The sequence below is a fragment of the Balaenoptera borealis genome, assembly GCF_965194805.1.
Source record: "Balaenoptera borealis genome assembly, chromosome: 18".
Lineage (NCBI taxonomy): Eukaryota > Metazoa > Chordata > Mammalia > Artiodactyla > Balaenopteridae > Balaenoptera > Balaenoptera borealis.
The window spans coordinates 3,962,340-3,984,867 of NC_138877.1; the positions used below are offsets into that span (position 1 = coordinate 3,962,340).

Below are 22,528 nucleotides of genomic sequence, written 5' to 3' on the forward strand. Positions count from 1 at the left end.
GGATCATGCCAGGTTCCTGTGTGCTTAATCTGTCCTTGGACTGGCCTGGCCCCATTAATCAAAGCAACTGGTTTTCTGGGAGAATAACATGTTTTTGTGATCTGAAAAAGAGATATTAAAGGGAAACTGTGATGTCATTGGGAAAAAGAAAGCAAATACTATGATACATTTAACTGTATTTTCTTACTTTTTGTTGTGTCACATGAAAAGTAATAGACCAAGGTCTTTGCTGCCCTTCTATAATTATACCTGGTTAAACAGGTTAAACTAATAGTGTGTTTACAAAACGATGTGAGGTAACTTCAGTATTGACACTGATACCGGATCTGTTTGTATTTAAATTCAACATGACTTATGTAGATATTCTTTATATAGTTGTGTTACTGAAAAAATGATGTAAATAAAAGTTTTCAGTACACATGGAAGCTTCTATTTCTTAAGAAATAATACATAAAAATGCATATAAGGTTTAAGAAATTTATACTTGGCCTCTATCTTTATAACAATCAGACTTAAGAAAGAAAGAGTACACCAGGGGCTAAGCAAAGCCAGATCTCCTGCACTCACTACAGTGCCTGGCACACAGGAGACCTGCAAGAAATGCCAGGCTTTTAACTGAAAGTGACTATGCAACCATGTAATAAAACAGTTTCCCTGCACAGCATATTTAATACTGTCTTTCATATTTAAGTTGCAGCATCTGAAACTAAAATCATCTTCAAGGTTTAATTTATTCTTATGTTTTCCAGTAATCAGTCTTTGTGGAAGCCATTGAGATTTCTAGGTTTTTCTTCTGTGGGAGAATCAAAAATACTTAAGTCCATGTCTCTCTAGTTTATTTTTATATTCTCAGGAACTAACACCAGGTCTGGAATAGAGGAATTACATAACAAACTTTTTAGAATAGATTAATAATATAGCTTTTATGTCAATAACCCATGACTCTGCTCTAGATCTAATTAAAGATTGAATACTTAATAAGCAATAAGCCAGCTAACTAATAAATACTATTCAACAAGAAGTAATGTAAACAACCTTGAAATATATCCTTTTCCTCCAGTCCTGGTCAGCAACTTTAGCTGTCTGACCTCTAATTTTGAGATCAAGCATGGTTTTCTTCAGACTTTCTAATCCTAAAACAATGGGGTAATAAACTGGCCCTCTGGTACCTACATTTTCAACACAGAATAGAAACTCTACTCTTTCCTTGGATGGTTGTCAAAGTCGCCCTAGATTGGCAATATGGAGTTTTAGCCTCCTTATTCTTGCCAGACAATATGATTTCAAATTCTTCACTGTCTAATCCTCATTCCCCTTCCCTCACCAGAAAAAAACAAAAGCAAGAAACAAATAATCACTATTAACATCACTACAACAAAACACGCCAATGCAGGATTAACAGCATTAACCAACAGGATTAGACAGTTATAGCACATTCCACCCTACAGCAACAGAACATATACAGTCTTCTCAAATACACATAGAACACAGATCAAGACAGACAATATTCTGGGCTATAAAACAAACTTCAAAAATTTTTAAAGAACTGAAATCATACAGAATGTATTCTCCAACCGTAATGGAATAAACTGGAAATCAATAACAGAAAGATAAAAGGAAAATCTCCAAACATCTGGAAACTAAACAACATACTTTTAAATAATCCACAGGTCAAAGAGGAAGTCTAGAGAGAGATTTAAAAAATACATTTAACCGAATGAAAATGAAAATGAGAATGCAACATATCAAAATTTGTAGAACACCGCTAAAGCAATGCTCTGAGGGAAATTTACAGCATTAAATAAATACATAAGAAAATAAGAAACTTCTCAAAATTAGTAGTCTAAACTCCCACCTCAAGAACCTAGAGAAAGAGCAAAATAAACCCAAAGCAAGCAAAGGAAAGAAATAATAAAGGCAAGAACAGATATAAAAGAAATTGAAAACAGAAACAGCAAAAATCAGTAAAACTAAAAGCTGGTTCTTTTAAAAGAGTAATAAAATTTACAAACTTTCTAACAAGGTTGACAAAGAACAAAGAAAAGAAGACACAATATACCAATATTAGGAATGAAATAAGGTAACACTACCAACACTGCAGACATCAAAAAGATAATAAGGGGGACTTCCCTGATGACACAGTGGTTAAGAATCTGCCTGCCAATGCAGGGGACATGGGTTTGAGCCCTGGCCCAGGAAGATCCCACATGCTGAGGAGCAACTAAGCCCATGAGCCACAACTACTGAGCCTGCGTGCCGCAACTACTGAAGCCCGCACACCTAGAGCCCGTGCTACGCAACAAGAGAATCCACCACAATGAGAAGAAGCCTGTGCACCGCAACGAAGAGTAGCCCCCACTCAGTGCAACGAGAGAAAGCCTGCGCGCAGCAACAAAGACCCAACGCAACCAAAAATAAATAAATAAATAAAATTGATTCTTTAAAAAAAAAAAAACGAGAATAAGGGAATACTATGAACAACTCTATACACACATATTGGACAACTTAGACAAAATGGACCACTTGCTCAAGAAACAAAAACTACCACAATTCACACAATATGAAATAGATAACTTCAACAGACCGTAATCATTTACGGAAATTGAATATGTCATTTCAAAACTAAGAAGAAATCTCCAGGCCCAAATGCTCTCACTGAAGAATTCTACCAAATATTTAAGAAAGAATTAACACCGATTCCACCCTTTGTCATCCAGGAAATGAAAGACATTTTCTATTCATTTTATGAAGCTAGTATTACCCTCATACCAAAACCAGATAAAGATAGTACCCTACCACCACCACCAAAACCAAACGAAAACAAATACAAAAACCCAACTACAGACAGACCAATATCCTTCATGAATATAGACATAAGAATGCTTAATAAAACAGAAGAGAATACAACAATATATAAAAATAATTATACACATGACCAAGTGGGGTTTATTCCATTTGGGTTTATTCCAGGGATCCAAGGCTGGTTCAATGTTTGAAAATTAATCAATATAATTCATTATATTAACGGGCTAAAGAAAAAAATCATATGATCATATCAATCGATAGAAAAAACATTTGATAAAATTCAGTCATCACAAAAAAAACTCTCAAAAAAATGGAATAGAGGGCAATTTCCTCAACTTGATAAGGAGCACTTACCAAAAACCTACAGCTAACATTATACTTTATGGTGAAAAGACAAGATGCTTTCCCGCTAAGATCAGAAAGAAGAGGCAAGGACTTTGCTCTCACCACTCTTATTCAACACATCATGAGAAGTTCTAGCCAGTGCGATAAGGCAAGAAAAGGAAATGAAAGGCATACAGCTTAGAAAGGAAGAAATTAAACCATCCCTATTTGCAGATGACATGACTGTCTACATAGAAAATCCCTAGGAATCTACCAAAAAACTCCTAGAGCTAATTAGTGAGCTCTACAAGGTTAAATAATACAAGTTAAACATCCAAAAAAAATATTACTGTATTTCTATATACTAGCGATGAACACATGGACATTGAAATAAAAAATACAATACCATTTACAAGTTCTCCAAAAAATGAAATACTTAGGTGTAAATCTATGCAAACATGAACAGAAATTGCATGCTTAAAACTACACAATGCTGATGAAAGAAATGGAGAGACATATTGTGTTCACTGACTGGAAAATTCAACATAGTAAAGATGTCAATTCTCCCCAAATTCCAGCAAGATTTTTTTGTAGATATGATAAGATTATTCTAAAATTTATGTAGAAAGGGAAAGGAGCTGGACTAGCTAAAACAATTTTGAAAAAGAATAAAGTGGGAGGAATCAATCCACCCAATTTCAAGACTCATAGCTATAGTAATCAAGACTGTGATATTGGCTGAGACACATAGCTAAATTCAACAGAAAAGCGAACTCAGAAACAGACCTACACAAATACGCCCAACTGATTTTTGATAAAGGTGCAAAAGGCATTGAACAGAAGAGGGATAGTCTTTTTAACAAAAAAGGGGCTGGAGCAATTAGACATCTACAGGCAAAAACAAACAAACAAACAAACAAAAACTTCACAAAAACCACAACCTAAATCTCACACCTTATACAAAAACTAACTCAAATGGGTCATGGACTTAAATGTAAAACTATAAAACTTAAAAAACAACAGAAGAAAATCTTCAAGATCTAAGGCTAGGCAAAGAGTTCTTAGACTTGACACCAGAAGCATAATCCATAAAAGGAAAAAAATCAGTAAATTAGATCTCATCAAAATGAAAAACTTTTGTTCTGCAAAGGACCCTGTTAAGAGGTTAAAGAGACAAGCTGCAGAGTCAGAGAACATATATGCAAGGCCCATATCCAAAGAAGGAGTAGTATCATCTTCAGAGAATTGTGTTGAGTAAGAAAAGCAATACCTAACACACTGTACGATTCGAATTTTATAACACTTTTGAAATAAAAGGACAACACAAGTGACCCTCTTGGTGATGGAAATGTTATTTAGCTTCACGAATCAATGTCAATATCCTGGTTGTGGTGTTGTACAATATCATGTAAATATCACTGTATTTTACCATGCATGTGAATCTATAATTATCTCAAAATAAAAAAGCTTAATTTTTTAAATTAAATAAGAATTTAAAACTCTCCACGAATACAATTACACATTGCCTGAACTCTCGAATTCCCACTCTCTTCTGCCAACACTTGCCTCTTCTGGGTCAGATGCTGACTTTTACCAATGTTAGTCCAGCTAAAGAAAACCACCTACGCACCACTGCTGCGTCTTCCACACAACCAAACACCAGGACTTGGGTATTTTACAGAGACCTTTCCTTGACCATCCAAACCTCATGACTGACATAGACAGGTTCAGCCGGAGAGCCCAGGACAGATGCCAGAAGTCTGTCTGAATTCCCGCGTAGATACCCCGTCAAGCACCAGCAAGCAGGTGTGGCCACCTCCCTGCTGGGCTATCACCGTAGTTACCAGCCCTCTATAACCACTTCTTTGAAAACGTCCACCTCACCCTTGTAACATTTCCACCATCTGGTCCTCCACATGGAAGCAGCAGGTGCTCAGATATGTCCCGCAGGTTCTGAGATGAGGGCCACCACTCCCCCATCTCCCTCTGCCTCTCGCCGAGGCAGCACGGAGCACACAGGCAGCCAACGGGCAGCCAACGGGCAGCGCATTCCAAGGGCTTCTGCACTCAGATGGCACCCTGCCCTGGGAACCCGAAACCACCCCGATCTCCTCCCGAGCCCTCAGTGAGTGGATCCCGACACAGGGCGGAAGTTCTCACTCCTCTAAGGTGAAAGCTGTGGGATCCTCCCAATGGGGAAATATCTTTCCATCTAAAAGCCCATGAGAAATGTGTTCCAAGTTAATTCTTTCTGAATCCCGCAGCCGTGAGTTTGTACAAGGAAAAGTTCACTAACCAGGCATGTCTTGTGTAATAACTGGTCACTGCATGACCAGCTCTCTTTAAAACAATCACATAAAAGAAATTCTTCTGTTTGGAAGAAACAGTAAAATACACACACACACACACACACACACACGATTTCAACAGCATTATGTTTTTTAAAAAAATCCTCTCTCAATAATGACCGAAGTGCTTCCCAGGTCTTTTTAGTTGACCCAGAAGCACACACAGAGGAGTGGCTGCCCCGGGTCCGGGTGACAAGGGACCAGGAACCTTCCTGCTGAGCCAACCTTGTGTTCCTCCCAGACCGATCTGCACAGATGGCCACTATCTTCATCTCAGAAGACAAGTGTTCCAACTGACACAAAGCCTTCTTAAAAATCCCCAGCCCAAGAAAAACAGAAGCACTGTGGGCAGAGAAAGACCTAGTTCTACAGAAACAACTTTCCAGGAAAGCCTAGAAAACAGTCCTGTCCTGCTGACAGCAGGCATTTCCTTCTTCCCTAGAGAGACCTCATCCCAGCAGGAAAGAATAACCAAAAGAGATTGGTTGTATCCACCCACAGAAATAAAAAAAAAGGATATTAAAGTCCTATAGTAGGAAACAAACAAAAACATAATCATCTAGTTGGACAATACAAATTCAGTAATCCAGCATGTGCGCCGGAATTTAATAAGCCATTTTGCTTCAGAATAGTTGTTGCATGGGGTTTGATTTAATTAATCTCAGCAGGCTTGGAAACAGCCCCCAGGAAATCAGTGTGATAAACTTCCTTCAGATGTGCTAGTCTGAGAATGTAAGTAGCCACGCTACCAACTCGCACATCTTTAGGCAGCGGCAGTGGTACTGTACGCTTTGACTGTCCACCTGCAGGCGCTGATCTTGTAATGCTAGAATATTCTTGCTTCCGTGTCCCACTTGAAGGCTTCCGGGTCGGCACCCACTCAGGGTGAGCACCTTGGATGAGGGGTCAGATTAGAAATAAAGACTAGGAAAAGCAGGGAGAGTTCCTGCTTCCTCCGACGAGATTACTTCTGTATCAGAAGGAAGGCAGATGGTGTTCTCTCGGCCTGAGTACTTTTCCTAATTTTGAGTGGAGCCACGGGAAGCGCAGACCAGCAGATGGAGGAGGAGAGCGGGGACAAACGGAGCACCCTCTCCATTCCTCTGGGTACCCCGTCCCTGGGAGCAGAAGATCCTAGCCTGAGAGGAAGTCCAGAGGAGGTTAACGTACGTCACTCCCCTCCAGCCCAACGCAGAATCTCACAAGGGAAGGCGGAAGGCGAGGCTGGAGGGAAGGAGTTGGCCGAGACTGGACAACGCCAGCGCCTCCCCCGGCCAGAAGCACGACCGCGTTTATGGATGGACCGTCCCTCGTCCCAGTGAGCAGTCATCATCCATGAGCACAGGACACTCTGCCAGGCACGCGGCAGTTCAAGAGCTGAGACTGGGCACAGGGTCTGCCTTCAGATGGCTCAACCGTGAGCGGAGCTGTTGACACTGATGCTGGCGGGTGAGGACAGCCGTTGAAAACACGAATAGAGGGACTCCCCCGGCGGTCCAGTGGTTAAGACTCCGCGCTTCCACTGCAGGGAGCGTGGCTTTGATCCCTGGTTGGGGGAACTAGGATCGCACATGCCTCACGGTACGGGGGGAAAAAGAGGGAAGGGAAGGGAAGGGAGAAAGAAAGAAAAGAAAAAGAAAATCCCAACATTCAGCCCAATTCCACAAGCTGCAAGTTTACAAATCAGCCTTCTCCCTCACACCTTGCCGTGACTTGTCATCAAAAAATCAGTCTTCAAAAGAGGCTGCCACTTTCCTTATTCAGACTTCCACTGCTTCATTTCTTAGGGAGGCCAGAAGTCTAGACCCAACTTAGGCGGGAACGTCACTGGTTCTAAGACACACTGACTCAGCAGAGCACACAGGCTGGCCCTACCCTAGACCTACACACACACACACACACACACCCCAGAACTGGAGCCGGGCCATAACAGTGAAGTCCCCCATCCTTTTCTGGGACGTGCACGACACCACGGTTCTGGCAGAGCAGCCTGAGGACTCAGAGAGATACTCCAACGCCAGAGCTGGACTGGACTTGATGAAACAAGCAGGCTCTTCAGCAAGACGGGCCACTCAATCCACTCGGGGGAGTTTAGGTTTGTTTCAGGAAAGTCAAAGGTAGAACAAGCAGAGAAAGCAGGTCGGGCAGATCTTAGAACATACCATTTTGAAGAATATTGTTGACTTTTCCCGATATGTCTTGGATTATTCCTTAACCTCAGATTCTTAAAGCTAAAATACATTTTTAACTTTTCTCATTTTAAATACCTAATCCTTTTTGATATAACTGAAGCTGTAGATATTCATATATCCCCTCCTTCTTTATTGTTTCAAATGAAGGTTTGGGGGATGTTATTTCAGAAGGCTCCATGGAATATTTAAGCCAGGGCAATTCCTGTGAAGGCCTGTATTTCTAAAGCCTATTCAGTCTGTGGGTAACACCACTGATAATGTTAAGACCACAACAATGGAGGCTAGTCTTTACCATAATACTGAGCTACTTGTGTGCTGGCTACACAAAAGTTTCCCCGGTGGTAGATTTTCACTTAGTAATCAGGCAGCAGAACAAATATAGTGAATCAATTATCTCCATTTGCAACACACATTTAAATGTACTAGGGGCAACCTAAGAGTAAACGTCAGGTCCTTGTAGGCCCTGCACGGCAAAACAAAACCAAAAACAGAATCTAACTTTTCCACAGAAAGAGAACAAATAGTAAACTCGAGATATGAATTCCCCTGTTTCTCATTTCTTTAATTAATTTGGCCAAACCACTAGGACGGACTCTGGACTAAAAGAAATCAGAAACCCCCAGACCTTAAACTGGATTGCGGATTTCATCCTGAGGGTACTGACTGTGGATCACTGACTCAGGGCTCCAGGCAAACTGGATTTTAATAACTTGTTGGGATATTTTAGGATAATTGTTGCATGGGGTTTGATTTAATTAATCTCAGCAGGGTTCAAAGAAGGCCCATGGAGTCAACATGAAAAATGTCCTTCAGATGTTCTATTATTAAAAGTGGAGTAATTACGTCACCAAAACAGACAGGTAGAGAGAAGGCTGCAGCTATGAACGAAAACCTAAAGAAACACTTTCTACATGCTGACAGATACGCTTGTCCTTCCACAGGAAAGAAGGGATGAAACTGCCAGCTTGGTGTCTGATGCAAAGCAGATACTCATCAATATTTGCTGAATTAATAAAACAATGAATGAAGGTAGGATGAATATGTGACAGGACAGAGTATGCAAAAAGACTGTTTGTTTTTCAAATAACGGTTAGAAATACATAATTTATAACATAGTCACATTTAGATCCTAGAACAGGGGTCCCCAGCCGGTCCGCGGGCTGTTAGGAACCAGGCAGCACAGCAGGAGGTGAGCGGCGGGCGAGCGAGCGAAGCTTCATCTGCCGCTCCCCCTCGCCCTCCTCGCTCACAGTACCACCTGAGCCATCGTGGAAAAACTCCCACCCCCACCGTGGAAAAACTGTCTTCCACAAAACCAGTCTCTGGTGCCAAAAAGGTTGGGGACCACTGTCCTAGAAGACAGTTCAGGTGCCAAAGAGAGATCAAGTCCAGAGATGTTTTGTGTGTCTGAAAACTGGCGTCTGGGACTTCCCTGGTGACGCAGTGGTTAAGAATCCGCCTGCCAATGCAGGGGACACGGGTTCGAGCCCTGGTCTGGGAAGATCCCACATGCCATGGAGCAACTAAGCCTGCGAGCCGCAACTACTGAGCCCGCGTGCCACAACTACTGAAGCCCACGCGCCTAGAGCCCGTGCTCCGCAACAAGAGAAGCCACTGCAATGAGAAGCCCGCGCACCGCAACGAAGAGTAGCCCCCGCTCGCCGCAACTAGAGAAAGCCCGTGCGCAGCAACGAAGACCCAACGCAGCCAAAAATAAATAAATAAATTTAGAAAACTGGCGTCTAAGTTCAAATGACAGATTAGGGCAGGGTCAGAACCCTAGGGGGCCCGATTCCCATTTTCACTGAAAAGCACTGCTCCTTCATGATTTTAGAAGCTGGTTATATTCCGAAAATTCAAGTTATTCTGCACAGAGGAGGGAAAAGGGTGTCCCGTGTTGGGAATGCTGGCTGGGGGGTGGGGGCCTGTGTGCTCTGTTCACGCAGGACCTCTGTAGTCCTGCCCAGCGGATGCCCAGAGAGTCAGACCTGGAGACCCACTGTGCTGGGCTACCTCACCCCCTAAGTCTCAGAACAAGACAGAGTCATCAGGAGATCCCCAAACCGACAGGCCCTCGACATCCAACAAGTGTTCACAGAACGAGCAACACAGCTCTGCCTTCTCCCCCACCATCACAGAACCAACAGAGCCTCCCCTCCCCCATCAGACAGAAGAGCCAGGCCAGACCCCCTTCTGAGCACTTCGCAAGTGGGGACTCATCTCATTCGCACCACAGCCTGTGACCGTGGTTCCCAACTTTACCGCCCCTGGGAAATTCCAATGCCAAGGTCACACCCACAACCAATTACAATATTTGGGGATGGGAGCAGGCATCAACCTTTCTTAAAGACCCCTCAGGTAATTCCAACGTCCAGCAAAGTTTGAAACACTCAGTGAAGAGATGGGTACCATGATGTACATTGTTCAGATAAGGCAACTGAGGCAGAGAGGTCAATGCCTCCCCAAGGTCACACAGCGGGCAAGCAGCAGGGTTGGGACCTGAACCCAGTTTACCTGACAACCGCCAAACACTAAGAAATCATGTTATAGAAATAATATAAATTACTAGTATGTGATGAAATGAAGCAGGGTGGACAAGAGAAATTGTGAGGTTGTACACGGTGGAGAAGAACGAGAAGGTTGGACAGCTGATGGCTCGAGGGAGGTCTGACGTGTCCAACCAGGCAGGAACACAGTCACTTTGAAGGACAACCAGGTGGCGATGAAGAGCAGCTGTTTTTAGGATGTCTGGAAAACATACGTTCTAAAGCACTAGTTCTCACACTTCAGCGTGTGTGAGAATCACCTGGAAGGCTGTTAAAGTACAGACACACACCCCAGAAACTCTAATTCGGCGGTTCCAGGGGAGAGCCCTAGAATTTGCTTTTCTAACAAATTCTCAGCTGATGCAGATGCAGAACCACTGCTCTGGGCAAATGGTTAACAGCCATGAATGATGGGCAGAATTGTCTGAGGGTCCCTCATCTCCAAGCTGGGGTCCGTGTCCCCACCTCTGCTTATTCTGTCCCCAGAGGCTACAATGCCTCCCTCTGTCAGCCCCTCCCCCAACCTGCACACTCCTATTCAGCCCTGGCTGTGGTTAGCTCCTCCTCCAGGAAGCCTTCCTGGATCCTCGGCCTCCCATGGGCTCACCTAACGCCCTCCCCATAAACTGATCCCTCACCTGCTACAGGTCTTTCCTTTCACGTGCCTACCACTCCCACCGGAAAGAGTGTGAGCCTCCACAGGGCAGGGGCTGGTTCCCTTCCCAGCATCCAGCACATAAAAGAGAAAGGGGGAAGGGAGCAAACTTTCTGAAGCTGTTCTTCCTTTCAGCCGCAGACAGTCCCAACATCCAAACTGGACAAGTTTCAATGCCCACATGGTTTAAGTGGTTTTAGGACTAGGGCCTCCTCTCTTTTTATACAGCACACGTGGTGGTGACGTAGTAGGGCCTGACCTTGTTTAATGTGACTGTAATTTTAACACTCCACCACAAGACTGCTCGCTGCTTCTATTATGGAGAACAGTAATTGCCAGGAAAGCCTGTGATCAAAGTTCCGATACCAGGAACACATCTCCTCCCTGGCCTCCTGCCCCCTCTGCTCTAAGACAACAAACATGGGGCACCAGCCCCCCCGCACCTGCCAGAGATGGCGGGCAAAGATCCCAGTTTCCTGCAGGCCGCATCTCACCCGCCCACACCTTCCAGTCTAGTCCTTTCGGACCTGAGTTCTATTTTTCTCTAAGGACAGCCTGCCAGGCTTCGGGAACAAACTCTGTAACGGTTCTAATGGGAGGGAAAAGGCTGGCCCCTCCCTCTCCCAGATTAGCAGGCAGGGTCCTCTTAGAGATCCCCGGCCCCATGGCTGAACCCCGAGAGAGAATTGGGGGTCCAGCTCAGATCTGACCAGAGCAAAAGATGCCCTGAGTCAGGCACACAGTGTCTGAAATGACAATGCTGAGCTCGCCTTGCTTCCACAGTGACAAAGAGCAGTCCTGTGTCACAGAAACAGGTGGAGGTTGTTTCTGGCCAAGAAATCAGGTCCTTTAAGGTCCTGGTTAGGTGAGGTAACAGTTGAAGATCACGAGCACAGGATGGGGCATTACCTGTGGCCACGAATGTTGACATCCCGACCACAGCAAATGGCCACAGCCATGTATGAGAAACAAGGACCATCTCTGTCCACTTGGGGCTTTGCCGCCCACAGTCAGAAAGCGCCCCTGGCCCCGAAGGGAGATGGAGGAGGGCTGGTCCGGGACTCCCGCGAGGCCCCAAGTGCCCCTCATTTTCCCTCCTCTAGTTCGTAAAAGGCTCTGGGAAGCTGCTGTGGAGGGTTATGAGCTTCAGAGCAGACAGACGCTGGACGTGCGTGTGGATCTCCTGGGTATGGCAGCCTCGCATTCAAATCTCAGCCTTGACTCTTCCTACAGGGCTGTGGCCAGGACATTCGATCCCCTCCCCTGTGCGAGGGGAGCAGTAAACCTAACCTGCTCCATAGTTACACCGATGATCCTCATCCGAACCACGGAGCACAGACAGTGAATGTCTCATCAACTCTCCCAAGGACGCACCGAGCCACCCATCTCACTCTGGAGCATCAGAGAGAGGTTAATTACATGCAACAAACACCTCAGGGCATTAGGGCTGGATTCTGTCAAGAAAGGCAGTTATGGAATGGCTTGAGCAATCCTGGGTGAGCAGCACCCTGCAGGTTCCCCGACGGCTCCTGGAGAAAGAGACGAGCCAGACAGCAGGCAGCAGAGCTGGGAATGGGGGGGCTTGGCTGGGAGCCCGAGGCCAGGGGGAGACGGGGCGGGGGCATGGCAGAGCCAACACAGAGACAGCACCTAACTGGACAGGCTCCCCCCTCAGCCCTGTTTTATCTGAGATGCAGAGATGAAGGAAATCACATGAGCGCTTTGTACTAAGGCCTTTCTCTCTGCAAATGAAAATACAATTCATCGTTCCAGTTACTGATTTTCAAATTGCCATGGATTGTACGATTTGCCTCTAGAAAGCAATGTATGTTTGGCGTGCCTGCCTGATGTTCTGGAAGACAAAAATATTTCTTTCTAAAAACATTTGAATTTATACTTCTGCGATTTTATGATCCCATTTATGCCATTACGTATCTCGAAAGCAAACATTTTTTTAAAATGTTTAGTTTTCAGACCAAAAAAAAAAAAAAAGAACCCACTGACAATTTCCATTCCAAATGAACCCTCCCAATGCCTCTTAGCTCAGGGAAGAAAGGGTTCGTCCACTGCTTTGCACAGCAAGCCCAGGGGTCACCCCACCAAGCTGTAGGGCCACGCATGGGGAGTCCTGGACCAGAGGTCGGCAGGTCGGGGGTCTGCTGTCCCGCTGCCTCCCCTGGACATGTCATTTTATTTCTCTGAGCCACAGTTTCCTCATCTGTGGAATGTAAGGCCCCTTCCAGCCATCAAAGTGTAAAACTTTCCCAACACTCTGCTTCAGCACCTGCAAAAGAACAAACACTTGCCTCCAACTTTCAGGAAGGTGAAGGAGATACAGGAACAAGGCTTTAAATTATATAATGAAACAGAAATAAGCAAGACTCATCACATCACAGGGCTCTCAAGGACCCTAAAGATCTGGCCAGCTAAGGTGAAACTGACCTCTCACTGCAGGGGAGGAACCGGCTGGCAACGGTCTTTGCAAGAAGCTTTCTTCCAGCCTTCCTGTAGCCAAGGGGCCAGGTGCTCTCTTCAGGAAAGTGAGCTGGAAGCCAGCCCAGGCAGTGTCCTCAGTCTTTCTGAGGGACAGGAGGCATTAGGTTTTCCCCGCACACTGCTCTACAGTAGAGATATTATGCCCTCAACAGCTGTAAACTGCAGACCAAATAAAACACGCAAATAATGACCTCATTTCCAAGGCCCAATCCCAGCCCACGTATGAGTTCCAAAGTTAGCATGGCCTGGGAGCACAGCCGCCTGGCGAGAAGAGGTGCTCTCCCACCGCACAGCCATGAGAAACTGGGCCTGGTACTTAAGTTCTCTGAGCCGCCCCTTTCTCATCTGTCAAATGGGGCTAGGAATGCATCGACATTACAGGGAAGCAAGGAGGATTCATGAGTTATTACTGCATGTACATCCCTCGGAAGACTGCTCGGCTCCTACTAAGTGTTTGACAACTGCTACCTAATATTCATATTAACATCAATATCAACATAGTCGGAGAACTTGTCTACATACGATACTACTTCTTCAGTAAGAACACAAACAGAACCAGGAGCAGATGGGAAGGTCCTGACGTCCAGAGAGGTCCTGGGGAAGCTGGTTGCCTATTTGTGACACTTTCAGACCTTCTGAAATAAAGACGTCTGCCGGGTAATGGAGGACCAACTGGAAGGGAAGAAAAGGAACCGAGGGGTGGTGATGCAGTAGCAAAATCAACCACCAGAGGAACCGAAACAAGGTGTGCTCTGGAGGCGGGAAAAGCATGGGGAGAAGTAGGTAAAAGGCAAGACAGCCCACAGCACGGGAGCACAGGCAGAAAGGCAGACAGCCAGCCTGGGTGGCAGGAAGATGGCAAATCTGGGGACCAAAGGAGGGGTGTGAAAATTAGAATACTAGGTAAGAAATAGTCACATAAAAAAAACTCTAAAGGATGGGGGGAGGGGGGCAGAGGCCAAGGTTCAGCACAGGGAGCAAGCATAATTAACAGGACCCCGAGGACACTGCGGTGAGGAAGTTTGGAAGAAGGGGGACATAGAAAAGGAGCATTTGTTTGGAAGAAGGGGGACACAGAAAAGGAGCATTTGTTAGGAAAAATAAAATGGGTGAAATTTCTGTACCTGTTAGAGAAGAGCACAGTACTTGGGGACTTGAAGGGGTTAATAGGGTAGAAAACACCAGGCAACACGGAAAATGAGGTGAGACGCAGGGAAAACCGTGGGAGGAGGGGCGGATGATGTATGAATTTAGATGGCCTTGGTAACAAGTGCTAAATAAACTCAAGTTATTCTTCTGTTTATCAACAAGACTGTCCAGTGGTGGGAAGCAACTGACCGAGAGAGTTCTGTTTGTATGGTTGGTTGGTTTGGCCTTTTTTCCGCACCTGGAGGGAGGGGAGGTTTGCCGGGGCTCAGACTGCACAGCCGGATGGTGGCCTCCAGCCCAGGTCACCTGAGCTCCCCGGCCGTAGGCGCAGCGCTGGTCTGTGTCCCCCTGGGCTGGGGTGCCCACTCCCTCACCTCGCCGAACGTGAGTGGAAGCAAACCAGCCCTGGAGCTCATCCCTCCAGTTCAGGGTCGCCGGACACAGGGTCCCGCCTTTCTCGGGAGATGAGGCCCGGGGCACCCGGGGAGAAACTCGCTTTGGGAGAGAAGATCTCCAGCGCATCCCCTGGGCGGCGCGGGCGCCCCGCGCCTTTGTCCCGCCCTCAGCCCGCGGCGGGCACGGGTCAAGTCTGGGGATCCCCAGGCGCGCGGGGCCGGGGGTCCCTCGCCCTCGGGCCGCCCAGCCCCGCAGCGAGCTCACCGAGCGAACTCGGTGTTTGGGCTGCGGGGCCGGCGTCGGGGTAACTCAGCTCCCGGGTTCGGGCTCCTCGCCAACACCCGGGCGGCCGCCCCGCGCCTCGGCGCAGCCTCACCTACCGCGGCCCCGCTCGAAGGAACCTCCAAAGTCGGCCGATCCAAGACGTCCCGGCGACACAGGGCTGGTCCTGGTGCCGCGGAGATCCGAGCACGCCGGGCTCTCGGAGGAGCCTCCGCTCGGGCGCACGGACTCCGGGCGGGCGGCGGGCTGGGCTGCGGGGGAGGAGCGCGGCGCTGAAGCCAGCCCGCCGCTGCCGCCCGGCCCAGGCCACGCCCCCGCCGGTCCAGGCCACGCCCCCGACCCTGCACTCCTTCCACGCCCCCGCCGGCCCCAGGCCACTCCCCAGCCCTAGGCCACGCCCCTGGCTCAGCTACCTTTCCACCCCCCCAGCCCGGGCCATGCCACGCCCGGCCCCAGGCCACGCCCCGGTCCGACTCTCCTTCCACGCCCCCCAGGCCTCACCCCGCCGGACTCAGGCCACGCCCCAGCCCCAGGCCACGCCCCCGGCTCATCTACCTTTCCACACACCCCCACCCCCCACCCCCACCCCGGGCCAAGCCGCGCCCGGCCCCAGGCCACGCCCCGGCACGGCTCTCCTTCCATGCCTCACAGGCCACGCCACACCTGGCTCCAGGCCACCCCTCTGGCTGGGCTCTCCCTTCTTGCCTCAGGCCGCGCCCCCAGCTCAGCCCCCAGACCACGCCCCTGGCTCGGCTCTTCTCCTCCCCCACCACCAGAATATCCCCCCCACCACATCCCCGCCCCGCTACACTTCCCACGACCCTAGCTCCTCATCCACCCAGCTACACCCCCCAGCCGGGCTCCCTTCCATCCACCCCCAGTAAGTCCCCCCATGTCAGCACCCCCCAGCCCGGCCCCCCTAAACCCGGCTCCCCTCCACCTCATCAACGCCCCAGCATCCGCCCTGGGCGGGAGGAGCAGCCGCGTCGCCCAGGCAACCGCCCCTCACTGCCCCCCTCGCCCCACCTCTGCCCAGGAGGAGGTCACTCCAGGCCAAGGCGCCCTGGCTACGCTTTTCGTGAAAAAGAAAACCCTAGGTGAGGCTTCCCTGGTGGCGCAGTAGTGACGAATCCGCCTGCCAATGCAGGGGACACGGGTTCGAGCCCTGGTCCGGGAAGATCCCACGTGCCGTGGAACAACTAAGCCCGTGCACCACAACTACTGAGCCTGCGCTCTAGAGCCCGGGAGCCACAACTGCTGAGCCCACGTGCCACAACTCCTGAAGCCCGCTCGCCTGGAGCCCATGATCCACAACAAGAGAAGCCACCGCAATGAGAAGCCCGTGCACCGCAACCCAGAGTAGCCCCCGCTCACCGCAACTAAAGCCTGCACGCAGCAATGAAGACCAAATGCAGCCAAAAATATAAATAAATAAATTTATAAAAAAAAAACAAAAAAATACCCTAGGTGAGGACTTTTAAACCCACTCACTTCCCTAGGACCTAGAGCAGGTCTTCTGTGGACTGTTTGGGTGAACACACTCAGAACTCTCACCCTTCCCGGGTGGCTCATGGCTCAATCATTAATTCACAGGAAAACCGCAGAAGGAAACCCTTCTGCGCAAGGATCTGGACCCTAAAAGTTCCATGACTGTTTCCTGATGTGCACCGAATGGAATTCATAAAATAAACACATTCTTCTAAAAACTGCTCTTTTAGATGATTCATCTGAGTGGTTCTGTGTTGCTAGCACTATAATTATACATGCTACTTTTATAATCAAAGAAGAACAATAACCACTATGTAAAAACTAAAGAACATATAAAAATATTAAATTACACAATGAAAAGTCAAAATTAATTCTATATATGCTTTTTTAAATAGTGGGAAACTATTCTGTGTGATACTCAAACGGTGGGTACATGTCGTTATGCGTTTGTCAAAACCCACAGAATATACAGCACACAGAGTGAAACCTAATGTAAAGTCGTTTATCATAATGTATCAATATTGGCTCATCAATCGCAACCAATGTGCCACACTGATGTAAGATGCCCGTAACTGGAGAAACTGGGGGGATGGGGGTGTGGTACAGGGAGGAGTTGAGGGAATCCATGGGAACTCTCCTTTCCTCCCAGTCTTTCTGTAAACCCAAAACTGCTCTAAAATAACAGCCCATTAATTAAAGCACACACACCTAAATACTAATGGTCATTATCTCTGGGTGGTGGAAATATGGGCAAGTTTTTATTTTATTGTTTGGATCTTTATTTGAAATTCTCCCAAATTTTTGACAATGAATATATATTTTTAAAGCAGAAACATATTATATTGGGTTGGCCAAAAAGTTCGTTTGGGTTTTTCTGTAACATCTTACAGAAAAACCCAAACGAACTTTTTGGCCAACCTAAAATAAATAAGCAATGGAAAATTTTAGAGACATAGCATGAAAGGCTAATATCAAATATTTCATTTTATTTCTACTTTCTATAACTTTAACGAAACCTGTGTGAAGCTCTCACAAATGTTAAAAATGATGTCTATTTCAGTATTGTTTTAGAAAAAAGAATATCAAGGGCTAAATTGATAGTTTTTAAATTAGCTCTTTGGAATTAGCACAAATCTGAGGAGAAATTTTTGATTTTTTTTTTTTTTTAAATCTGTGTCTCAGAGGATCATTTCTGCCTGCCTGGAAACTGTTATTAATATTTACATGAACACTGGCTCTCAGGTAAATGGATTTCTCTAGAGCTGTAAAGACTCGGCCTGCTTCCCTGATACCTGTGACCTGGGCTAGCCCTTTACCTTGCTGAGTGTCAGCTTCCCCTTCGGTGAAAAGGGAAACCTACCTCTCTGGATTGGTCGGAAAATATTAATACCAAACTTTAGCCCATATAAGACTCCTGGTATAATACATACAGGTGCTTAATAATCATTAGCTCCTGTCCTTTAAAAAATACAATTTTTGTTTTGTTTTGTTTTAGTGGGACTCTTGAGCTCCTGAGATAAAAAGATATTTCCGGTTTTAGATTATTAACGTATTGGACAAAGCAGGATCTGACATGGAGAGACTGGGTGCTCTACACCCGGAGCCAGCACTAGTTAACAGGCATCGAGGGAATAAATCACCCAACTTCTCTGGCTCTCACTTTCCTAATCTGCTACATGAGTGATGGGGACCAGCCATCTCAAAGTTTCCTGCAGCCTCCATCATTCCATGGGGAATCTCACCGTGGCTTCTGCGTAAAAAGGCTCTAAATCTCCTACAGTGACCTCTCTGCCCACACGACCAGCCATCACTCAGAGCCCTGCAAACAAAGCTGACATCTGCATTCTACCTTCCCCACAAATGGGAACTTCCAAAGGTTTCTTTGGACATTTTTCTCTTAGTGATCTGTTGGTACCCAACTCTGACCAGCAGCTTAAACCCTATAATTCTGTTAGAAGTCAGTCCAAAGCTCTCACCAAAGTCATTGTACACCGGCGCTGATAGAAACTACCAGCTCTCATCAAGTCGACGGTGCACTTTTTTTCACATAATAACATCTCTGAAATTATGTGTCCCTCTGTTAACACTTTCTGAGCACTTAACGTTCTATGTCCTTTACATTCGTTCTCTACTTAAAGCCTCAAAGCAGCCCTTAGAGTAGTATTATCTTTCACGTTTTATGGATGAAGAAAACAAAGTTCAGAGAAGTTGAAAGACTCACCTAAGGTCACACAGGACAAGGGAGGGAAGTGTATGGCCTGAATGATTATGTCGTCAAATCCATATGTTGAAGCCTAACAACCAATGAGATGGTTTTAGAAGGTGGGACTGTTAAGATTTAGATGAGGTCATGAGGGTGGGGCTCCATGATGGGATTAGTGCCTTTATAAGAAGAGGAAGAGAGACCAGAGCCCTCTCTCTGTCTCTGTCTCTCTCTCCCTCTCCACACCATGAGAGGACACAGCAAGAAGGTGGCCGTCTGCAAGCCAGGAAGTGGGTCCTCACCATTCACCGAATCTGCTGGTGCCTTGATCTTGGACTCCAGAACTGTGAGAAATAAATTCCTGCTGTTTAAGCCCCCCAGTCTGTGGTATTTTGTCCTGGCAGCCTGAGCTGACTCGTGCAGTAAGGAAACTCCTTTCTCCACGTTTCAGATCTTTCTCTTTGAGGAGCTTCCACAAAGTAACACTTCCTGCCTCAGGCCCCACCCTCTGAACCAAAGAAGGAGTTACTGACTGGTGGGAGGAACCCACTGGTCCACCTACCTTGATAGAACAGACCTAACTTATTAGTAATTTAACAGTAATTCTTCGGAAGCACAGAGGAGTCACTCCTTTCTAACCTCTCCGCCCAGACATCTGCAGGGAGCCATCTGCAGTCAGTGACTGTCACCTGGGGGGTGGGGGGCGGGTGTGGAACCAGCCGCTGAATGAAGCTCTACAGCTGGCTGGGGGGCAGGGGGCACTCAGAGAATATTAGCAAGAACTCTTCTCAGACCTAAAGTCACATTCTCCAACTGACTCAACTGGCGATATCACTGACATTTTTATCTTCATCTGTCCGTCTCCAGTGTCTTGTTTGTTAATTGGTTGTAAAGGTGGGAGGGGGTCGAGGGGGATGGGCTGGCCCCTGCGGTGGAAGGTAAGACCCGAGAGCCCAGGTCTTCCACTCCAGCCCTGGGGCTTTGGGAAAATGATTTAACCTCCCAGGAGTCCGCCTCATCTGTGAAACCCTGGGGTGAAGATTAAGTGTGATAATGTCCCAGCTCAGAGCCTGGCACGTGGTTAAATCTCAGTAAACGGTGGCTGTTTTTATTGATTAGAACGGATAAGGAGAATTTGCTGTCTTCTACAGTTTATTAGAGAAGATATCTAAGTTTCCTAGAATGAAAGAATAATGTTTGGCATTCATCAAATTATTTTGGCACACAAGTATCTATAAGGGGAAGAGTAGGGGGAGTTTTCCTTGCTCTTTGCCCAGGAATGGGGCACAGAGGCCGACAAAAGGTGGCAGACGTGCCAGGAGCCCGCCCCAGCGTCTGTCTGCAGTGCCGTCCTCGTGTGCTCAGCAAAGGGACGCTCTCACACCTGGATTTGGAGGGAACCTGATGGGCAGGGCCGTCCTCAGAAAGAGCAAAAGGAACAGTAAAACAATGTTCCCAGCTCTTACCAGCTGCCCAGAAGTTACACAAAGCCACTGGGATAAGGAGGGGAGTCGCTATCTCTACAATGTCCTTATTCCAAAGTGGTTCTGACAGCTCTAAAGACCCTGTGAATCTGGGACTGGGAATGCACATTGACTAGACCACTAGAATGGTTCTCCACAGACTTTCTCTTTGCCTGATCAAGCCACTCCTGAAATCCATCTTCTTTATTAAATCACCTTGACTGAGGCCCTTACCCACCGATCTTTGTTTTACCCCTCTGACCCCTGCATGTGACACAGAATGCCCCTAACCCTCTCCCCGAGGTAACCTCTACCCGGTTGATGGAGCCCCGGCTTCAGGGGCAGGCAAGTCATCAGACTCCCCCTTCTTTCAGCTTTCACTAGCTGGGTGGCCTTGGACAAGCTCTTCTGAACCTTAGCTTCTTCACCTGTAACACAGAAGTAATAGCCCTGCCCTGTTGTAGCGGGGATGAAATGAGAGAATCTCCGTAGAGTCTAGCATCCCCTGACCTGCAGAGAGCGTGGAACATATAAACCACCGCTCAGAGCACATCTGCAGGCAAACCCACAACTGCCTGGTGGCACCAGGGACTGTCAGGCTTACCTCCAGCCCACTTCCTCTCTGAAGCCTCCCTGGCTTCCTGGGTAGGGTTCATGACTTCATAGTCAGTGACACCCTAATATGTTCTCAGACACATGGCTGTCTTAGCGCTGACCAAAGAGATTATGAGCTCTTTAAGGGCAGTAAATATATACTTTTAAAATTAATAGACTTTATTTTTTAGAGCAGTTTTTGGTTTACAGAAAAATGGATCAGAAAGTATAGAGAGTATAGAGAACTATACTCAATATCTTGTAATAACCTATAATGGGAAAGAATCTGAAAAAGAATATATATATTATATTCAGTTATATATATATATATATATATATATATATAACTGAATCATTTTGCTGTACACTTGAAACTAACACAACATTGTAAATCAACTATACTTCAATTAAAAAAAAGAAAGTATAGGGAGTCCCCACATAACCCCTTTACCCCCCAACAGTTTCCCTCATTACTAACATCCACATCGGTGCGGCACGTTTGTTACAGTGGCTGAGCCAGCACTGACACAGCCTTACTGACTAAAGCTCAGTGCTCACACTGCGGTTCGCTCCTCTTCACATACGGGTCTCCGGCTTTTGACAGACGCAATGCCATGCACCCTCCGCCACACTGTCACAGGGGAGTTTCACTGCCCTAAAAACCCTCCGCGCTCCACCAGTTCAGCCCTCCCTCCCCTCTAACCCCTGGCACCCACTGAGCTGTCTACCATCTCCGTAGTTTTCCCTTTTCCAGAATGTCATATAGTTGGAGTTATATAGTACGTGTATGTAGCCTTAGCCAGCATTAATTATTTTACTTGCTCTGTTTCTCTCGAATACAGGGATGGAGGGCAAGTCTGGAAAGTGGTCAAGAAGGAGACCCTGCCTGCACCAAGTCCCCCCACCAACAGTATCCATGTACCCGTCAGGCGCCTAACAGGATGGGATGCTGAAACGTACCTCAGGCGATCACCTGCCCTCCATGGTTGGCAGGAGGTAAGCCCTGTCCTGCTGCCAGCCTGGGGCTGGGATGTGCCTGGGGTGGGCGTGGGGAGGGACGGGTTGGCCAGAGGCTGAACTGAAGCCATGGTCTGAGGCCAAGGAGGAGAAAGGAGGCCTTTCAGACCTGAGGCACTTCCTCCCCACAGCCAGTGCTTCCACCAACTCCCCGTTTCCTGCTGCTGAAATCTCAGCATTAGCCGGCCACATGCTGCTTCAGGACCCAGGCCAGGATCTTTCCCTGGACCTTTGTGCCTGGAAACAGTCCTGCATTCTCCACCGGGCGATTCCTCAAGACTCAGTCCCCGCGTCACAGGCAGGATTGAGTCCCTCTCATCTTTCCACCCACAGGTCCTTTAGGATCATGTGCTTATCTACCTCATCAGCCTGCGAGCTTCGTGGGTCCCTGGTGCCCAGTGTCATCTAGCGTCATATCCAGGATCTAGTAGGCATTCAATAACCATCTGTTGAATTAAATTGGGCTGGAAAAGATTGGACTGGATTGGAGAGGAGTTTAAGTAAGCACAATTTCTGTGGCTGACCTGAGATTCAGCTCCAAGTTTTCAGCTTTAAATTCAGGACCTTTCC

The 22,528-nt window shown here is 47.2% G+C and overlaps 1 protein-coding gene across 12 annotated transcripts in view; it reads right to left on the reverse strand.

Annotated features, from left to right (window-relative positions):
• The window catches only part of SPATA13 (spermatogenesis associated 13), a 266,445-nt gene that overhangs the window by 106,468 nt on the left and 137,449 nt on the right, over positions 1-22,528 (reverse strand). For 3 of the 12 annotated variants that reach the window (XM_082365029.1, XM_082365030.1, XM_082365031.1), the window contains exon 1: positions 15,292-15,453. The exons of 6 other annotated variants lie outside the window; for them this stretch is intronic. Coding sequence is in view for 1 of the 6 variants with exons in the window: in XM_082365025.1 (XP_082221151.1) it covers positions 5,014-5,109 (96 nt within the window). In the remaining 5 variants the exon portion in view is untranslated. Of the gene's footprint in view, positions 1-5,013; positions 6,955-13,312; positions 14,039-15,287; positions 15,454-22,528 lie in introns of those variants that run through there. 3 more of the 12 variants (XM_082365021.1, XM_082365022.1, XM_082365025.1) reach the window with 3 other exon arrangements.